The sequence below is a fragment of the Lactuca virosa genome, chromosome 5 (genome assembly GCF_052849685.1).
Source record: "Lactuca virosa cultivar CGN04683 chromosome 5, Lactuca_virosa_CGN04683_v6, whole genome shotgun sequence".
Taxonomy (NCBI): Eukaryota; Viridiplantae; Streptophyta; class Magnoliopsida; order Asterales; family Asteraceae; genus Lactuca; species Lactuca virosa.
The window spans coordinates 400,109,108-400,117,240 of record NC_136430.1 but is presented as its reverse complement, the minus strand read 5'-3'; the positions used below and the strand labels follow the sequence as shown (position 1 = coordinate 400,117,240).

The 8,133-nt window shown below is 35.6% G+C and overlaps 1 protein-coding gene across 1 annotated transcript; it reads left to right on the top strand.

Moving 5' to 3' along the window:
• The first annotated feature begins 5,172 nt into the window (after positions 1-5,172).
• On the top strand, positions 5,173-5,773 carry LOC145113871 (uncharacterized). The gene is made up of 2 exons (XM_079049916.1): positions 5,173-5,340; positions 5,447-5,773. Exons 1-2 carry the CDS (start codon positions 5,173-5,175, stop codon positions 5,771-5,773), a joined length of 495 nt encoding a protein of 164 aa, XP_078906042.1.
• The last annotated feature ends 2,360 nt before the right edge of the window (positions 5,774-8,133 follow it).

Below are 8,133 nucleotides of genomic sequence, written 5' to 3'. Positions count from 1 at the left end.
GTTTTTGAAGAGTTGAAGCAATAAGAGTTTAATGTTATGTTCATACAAGTTATATGATGTAATTCAAACAAGTTTCAGAATTGATGTAAACATTTTACTTAAGTATTCACTGTAATGGTTGTGTTGCTATGATTGCTGTTATTCATTGGTTGTGATGCTATACATGACGTCCTCCGCCCCGGAACGTTTCCACCATCGGTTTCGAGGCGTGACATTGACTCACCTGCTTAGTTGACAGTTGACAAGGTAGTGTAACCTTCAAAAATGTATAAATGTATGAAATTAACCGTTAAAACACAAGTTTGTACCCTTTAAATACAAAAAAAAAACAATCACAAAGAACCATTTAAACCAATATACGAAACATTGTTGGGTTACAATGACAAAAGGTATAGCATAATAATACAAAAAAACTAAAATAATATATTATAATAAGCAGATCAATAAAATATATTACTTTATACTGTAACTTTTTAATATTTGTGTTAATGTGGGATATGAAGAAGCAATTTAAAGAAAAGTCAAAGGCAATATTTTCTTGATGTTGGTAAACTAAAGTTTGACCAGTGGTTTCAAGAGAGGTAGATAGATTGTTAACGATTCGACACAAGGCTTGCGTGTTGCCGGTTTTGGTGGTGGAAATCATAAAAGAGTCGGCACTGCCGTCGTCCATGGTGTCGGAACATCTCAGCCGGAGGTGACAGCCTCTCATACTTAAGTATTAATATAAATAACTACAAGAAATCAGAATATAATAGTTTTTGGTGTCCATTTTAAATGTTTTATCATGATTTATTTTCTATATGTTTTTTTTTATTTTTCTTTCTACAAATCTTTCTTGATCTCCTCAAATTATAAAAATCATAACAAGCATGATCTTTAGTAATGTGATTTATTTAGAAAAAAACGTAAACATTAGCTAATATATGGGCATCCATCAACTAGTCTTACAACCAAAATAAAGGAAATAAATCACAAAATTCATAGAACGGTAAAGTCATTTAGATCCTACTTATCGACTTTAGAATGTTAATAGTTAGAACAAGAGTATGTGGAGACAATATTCAATTATTAACTAAAAGAAATTAAACATTGACTATAATCTCATGATTAGGTTGCATTATAAGAAAAACGCTTTTTAGTTCTTTATATAGTATGAAAGTCGTCGTTAAAGGGTAAAGACCATTTGTGACTACTGTTATCGGCTTATCGCAAATTCGACCATTAGAAAGTGTCAAACGAAATACTTTTAGAGACCAACTTGTTGTCTCTAGTAGTAATTGATTTTTTAGACATTTAATTAGCTTTAAAAAGAATATTCCGGCAAGTGATGTCTAGCCTAGCTGGATTGATGCACCGGGTTTGATATCCACGTGACTTTGAGGTCAGGAGTTTAAATCTTTGAACCCGTTAAATTTGTCTATTGCAATTATGCCTCATGTGTAGGAAGTTTTCCCTGGAAATCTCCTTGGGGCTGAGTTTGCCCTGTAAAGGAGCTCGAACTCGGGGTCACCATTAAAATATTGTGGTGAGGCTTCCGCTAAATCATTTGTCGTTTCTAAAAAAAAAAGAATATTCCGTCTCTAAAAAGTAATTAATAATTTAGTTTTATTAATTACTTTTTAGAGATAAAATATTATTTTCAAATGTGCTATTGGTATCATGTAGTTATTCGTAGATCTTCACATATTGGGATTTTTAGAGATGCTACTGTTGGATATCATGGTCTTACAATGTCTCATTTGATGTATGAGATGATGTCATTCTCATGTGAGAATGGTCTCTTGGAAATGCTAATAATTTGATATGTATGTTACGGTGTTTCTTTCTCTCATTCGGCCTTAAAATCAATGTTTAAAAGAGTAAGCTGCTAGGTATGGGGTTTCTAAAGAGGCGATTGTTGACAGGGTGGATATCCTAGGATGTAGGGTTTTTACCTTGCCATTTTCTTATCTTGGCGTCCAAGTTGGACGTAATATGTCAGTGTACTGCAAACTGGAAATGCGTTACTGATAAGTTCAAAAAGAAGCTCTCAGTTTGGAAAGCTAGGTCATTTTCAATTTGTGGTAGATTGGCTTTAATTAAGGCGGTGCTTGGGAATGTTCCGACTTATTTTATGTTGTTATATAGAATGTTGGTTGCTGTTGAAAAATGTAAGAGTCTCAGCGAAACAATTTCTTCATAGGATATTTGGAAGATAGAAAGATGATTTGGGTAGCGTGCATAAAATGTCTAGCGAGTAGAGATCTTGGAGGTTTGGGTATTGGTGGCATTTTTGCTTTGAATATCACTTTTATTCAAATGGATTTGGAGGTTTAGATTGCATTCTAAAGTTCTTTGTGTATCCATAAGGTCGGGGATGGCGCCAAGACTTCTTTTTGGGGTGATACTTGGTGTGGGGTTCAAAGTTTAAAAGTTCAGTTTCCTAGGATTTATGCTTTGGATGAAGGCAAGCTTTGCAAAGTTCGGGATTGGTTGTGGTTATTGGATTGGCTCACTATTTTTAGAAGACCCCAAGAATAGGTGAAGAGGCTTTTAAGTTATCGGTTTTAAGGGCTATTATAGATCAAGTTACTCTTGTTTCCCAGCATGATATTTGGGTTTGGTCTAGAGATGTTTCTTTGGGTTTTACTGTGGCTTTGGTGAGAGCTCTTATTGACTCTAAAATCTTGGATGTTGCCATACTAGGTGGAACCACTTTGTTCTCTCTAAGGTTAATGTGTTTTTTTGGCGGCCGAACTTAAACAAAATTCCTTCTACAGATAATATGGATAAGAGAGAGAGATTAATATTGGTTCTATGTGCCTCATTTGTGATCTTGATGTTGAGACAGTTAATCACATTTTCTTTTCAGGTGCCCCATTTGTGATCTTATTTTTTGTTTCTCTTTATTTTTTTATATTTTAACCCTACAAACATTCAAGCTTCCCAGAATTTGCCAAAATTTCGCAAATAGTTAGCAAAATGTCATTTTATCTCATGAGATTTTGTCGATAAATTAATTAATCTCATCCACTTATTTTTTTTTCAATCCTAAGGTTAAAAATTTAGCATGGTCTCAAATTAACCTGAACATATATATATATATATATATATATATATATATATATATATATATATATATATATATATATATATATATATATATCAAAAGACATTCGTTCTTCTACATAATGCAATAAATTGTCGTTCACCATAATCACTTGCGAAATCCTTTATATTTTCTTTTCAAGAAAAGCTCTACTATATGACACAAACCACCAAGAAGTTATTTCTTTTGAGATTTCAATATAGTCAAAAGAAGGGCAGTCAATTCATTTGTGGATGTTTTGAACAATATAGTGGCGGTGGGTCATAATTTCCGAAAGGCTAGAGGGTGGAATGGAGCCCTTCACAGCTAATCGATAATCATGAGACTCCTTGAAGTGAACACAATGTAGGGTAAAGCCACCATTAAATCCATAAATCCCATTATCCTGATATATCTAAGTGGGTCCTTTAAGTGGGAAATATGAAAACTTATTTGATGTCCTAAAATCTATATCATAGTTATGCAATGGTTTCTCTAATTCTTTGACCATAAGAGCATCTACACCGGGTGTCAACACCTTTGCATCTTGTCTTTCACGTAAATCACCAATGGGCGACTCTTTTTAGAACGTCATGGCAAATTTTATAAATGGAAAAGCTAGCAAGGGACTGACAGGTAGAAAAACACTTGAAATACAAAGATGCAAAATCAAAAGTAGGAATATAAAAAGAATCTCGTGACTAGATGAAAGACACAGGAAAACAGCACCAATTTGAATGTGAAAAAATAGCACCGATTGAGGAACCAGACCATGGGGAGATAAAAAAAAAAAACAGCAGTAACATCTACTTCAATTTTAGCAACCAACGTAAGCTTGATGGGAATAGAATCACAGCACCGATGTGTTGAGATAGAGATGTCAATAAGATTTTAAAACCTAATCTGGATTACCTGAAAGCTTGTGGGCTTGATTTAGACATATAGTGAGTTTAGCGTTATCCCCTGATTTTTAAGACCCGCGGTGGCTGGTTTGGCGGTGCAGTATGAAGGGGATGAATATAAAGGAGGCAGTTGGAGTTTCAACGACAAGCATGGTTTCTACAGGGGTGACGTGGGTAGTGTTTATTGTGTATTAAGATCCAACGTCGACAAAATTAAGGACAACAATATGAGTGAATATCTAACTGAAGATTAAACAAGAACACAAGGAGATTAAAAGTTATTCACTTGATCAAGATAATCAAATTACGAAGGGACGGATTTGAAGGGGTCAAAGTGAGCAGCTGCATAGAGCCCAAAAATTTTTAATTTTTTTTATATATTGTATTTAGGCTCAATCGTAAGCGATAGTCCAAACTTCACATCTGTTACTCGACCAGTCCAAGGCACGCACACCAGATGAGTACAAGTGATCAGCTCTGTGAATAATCAGCGATATTGCAAATCTTTTACCTTTGCAAAACATTTACACAAGGTAAAAGTTTTATACTTTTCTTTTTGTTCTAGTTTAGCAGCCTTGAATCGAAAATTGGGTTATTGTTCCAGTGGACAACCTTGAATCGGAAATGACTATAATCACTAGTATTCAGTAATGTTGGATTGTTAATGTTTATCACTAATCAGATTATGTTTATCAATTATCATTTTATCAGAAATCAGAAATTCTGATTTCTGAATCAGATTATTAGACAATCAGTAAATGATGAAACTTGAATATTAAATAAGAAATCAGATTATTAGATTATGTTTCTCAGAAACAAAAATCAGATTATTAGATTATGTTTAGTTGTTTATCAGAAATTAGATAATTTGATTTAGAAATCAGATTATCATATTATAAATCAAACTATGTTGAAACTTGAAATTTTGAATGAGATTATCAGTTCATGTTTATTAGTTAATGTAACTTGAATGTTGAAAGTTGAAACTAATGAAATTTTAGTGATGAAGTCTAAACAAGCATCCGTTAGTCAAAAAAATAAAAGGAGAAGACTACAGGAAGCTTTACTTTAAGTTGGATAAAAGGATAATGATGCTTCAATTGCAATTGAAACAAGTTTACTAGTAGAAAAAGAACTTGGTGACTTTGATTTTTTTGTATCAACTATTATCTGGTATCAAGTATCTTACAATCAAAGGATATGCATCTTGAGAATGCTATTACAGAAATAAACATATTAATTGAGAACTTCAAGGATTATAGAGAAACTAGTTTTTCAAAAGCGATTGATGAAGCTAAGGGGATTTTGTTTGAAATGGGTATTGATCCAATATTTCCACAAAAGCATTTGATTCAAAGCGAAAAAAAGGTTTGATGAGAGTTCAAGTAGCAAAGAAGTTTCATTTACAGCCGGAGAGAATTCCAGCGTCAGTAATTTCTTATCTATTTTTGATCAATCCAGTGCTTCTCTTGAGACAAGATTCGAACAATTCAAAGAGTATGACAAATTATTTGGTTTTTTGTTTACACATAAATTGAGGGGAATTAAAGATGAAGATCTTAATTCGTCTTGTCATCTTCTTGAAAAAGCACTCAAGTTTAAACAAAGATTGGATATTGATGTTGATGAACTTTATATGGAGTTGAAATCATTTGAGACAATGGAAACCAGTGAATTTAGCAACCCTATAGATGTTTTGAAGTATTTGAAAGAATTTGATTATTTCCCAAATTCAAGAATTGCATATAGAATATTGTTGACTATTCCAGTAACGGTGGCATCTGCAGTAAAGAGTTTTTAGAAATTGGAGTTTTTGAAATCTTACTTACACTCCACAATGACCCAAGAAAAACATAGCGATTTGACAATGATATCTATAAAGAGTGAAATCTTAGAGAGTATAGACTATGAAGAGTTGATCAACCAATTTGCTATAAAGAACTGTAACATCCTAGAAATCATAGAAATTTAAAATTTTCATAAACAACCCATTTTTAACCATAAAGTGTTTACAAAGCCATTGTTTAAAAAGTATAATCATAATCAGAGTTTTTCCCAAGATCCAATATCAAAAAAACAGGATGATGTGCACGATCACTCCTTCACTTTCCCGTGATCATCTGAAGTACCTGAAACAATAAACTGAAATTGTAAGACAAAGCTTAGTGAGTTCCCCCAAAGTACCATCACATAACATAACATAAATAACATTTCATGATGGGTCCAATCAGTCATCAGAATGGAATACCCCTGGCCCAATCAGTCATCGGACTGGAATGCCATTATACAACGGGTCCACTCAGTCATCAGACTGGAATACCCTCGGGTCCACTTGTAACATCCGGATTTTCAGGTATGTATTTTTAATTATTTATTTTGAGGATCATTGATCTACTCGACGAGTTGGTGCTATGACTCGTCGAGTAGAAGCAGGGTGGCCACGTGAGTTTAATGAACTACTCGACGAGTCCAAGAGTAGATTCGCCGAGTAGGCGCTGTAAGTGGAAACCCTAGATCCCCAGGTTTGAGACCTATTTAAAGGCACTTATAGCCTCATTTGCGGCCACACCTCACTGAGAAGAAACCCTAATCGCCCCTTGAGTTTGTGAGGGAGTCTTGAGCCTCACTTGAGATTGTGAGTACATTTTGGTGAAGGAAAAGAAGATTCCAAGCTAGGATTGAGAAGAGGCTGATAGATCCACTGCTTATTCGTCCAAGAGCTTCTATTAGAGGTATTAAGTTCGAACCTTTCCCTTTTATTTGAGTAGATCTCTCATCTTGAACATTAGGGCTTCTTTTCCTTTTATTTTGGGACTTTGAGGATTTGGGGTTCATGAGGAGGCTTGAACTCCATATCTGGACCTTAGGAGGTCTCTAGCACCCAAAGGTTCCTGTTTCATTCGGCCTTGATGGTATTTATGAGTGAAAACCCCATTTAAATCATGTTCTTGGCATTTCATGCCCAAAATGCCATGCATGGACACCAAGTTCAGACCTTTACGTGATTATTGGGTGTTAGAAGGCCAGATCTATAAGTTAGAGAAACAGATCTGACCTCAGGAGGTCGTTTGAGCATTCTCATGGAAGAAACTCGCCGAGTCGGATCGTGTTGCACCATGATTCGTGATCAATGGTAACCGTCGAGAGAAAGGTTAACTCGACGAGTCGAGTGAGGCCTTAGGAGGATTCAGAGGACACGTATGGACTCGCCGAGTCACCCGAGTGTACTCGACGAGTCTGGTCAAAGTTGGACCGTTGACTGGGGTTGACTTTTAGGGTTTGGTCAACATTTGGACATTGGACCATTGGAGGGGTAAAATGGTCTTTTCCCTTTCTGAGAGAATATAGGGAGGGATTAGTCTAGCCTTTGAGAGCCGTATTAATTAGAGATAATTACTTTATGTGATTAGGCGGAGGCTAGATCAGATATTCGAGTTCGAGACTTCCGAGATTACCCGAGGTGAGTCTTCTCACTATACATTACCTAGAGTGGTAACTACGTGCAGACCGGAGGGTCATATGTGTTATGTGTATGTTGAGTTTATGTGCTTTGTGATATATGTATGTCATGTGTTATATAGACCGGACCGGAGGGTCCTACGATTTAGACCGCACCAGAGGGTCCAACGATTTAGACCGGACCGGAGGGTCCAACGAGCTAGACTGGACTGGAGGGTCCAACGAGCTACGGGACTGGAGGGTCCCGCTGAGACACATTGACCGGAGGGTCATACCGAGTTATAGCCTCGAGTGGCTTATGTGTTGTATGTGGTATTTTGGGGAACTCGCTAAGCGTTTATGCTTACCGTGTTATGTGATATGTGTTTCAGGTACCAGCGAGGATCGCGGGAAGGCGCCGACATGATTTGTACACACTGGCAGAGGATTATGTTTTGAGATTCTGGGATATGTTTTATTATGATGACATTTGACACATGAGATTTTGAGAATATTATATGAGCTTTATTATGTGGAAACAAATGAAAAATTGTTTTTAAAATTTACGTCGTTACAAGTTGGTATCAGAGCCTTGGTTTGAGGGATTCGGATGCACCTTCGGGCGTATCTGAACTCAAAATGAGGATTTGAGAAATTTTGCATAAAAGAAACAATTTTTCTAAAAAGAGAAAAAGATTTTTGAGAAACGCAGAACGGAGCAGT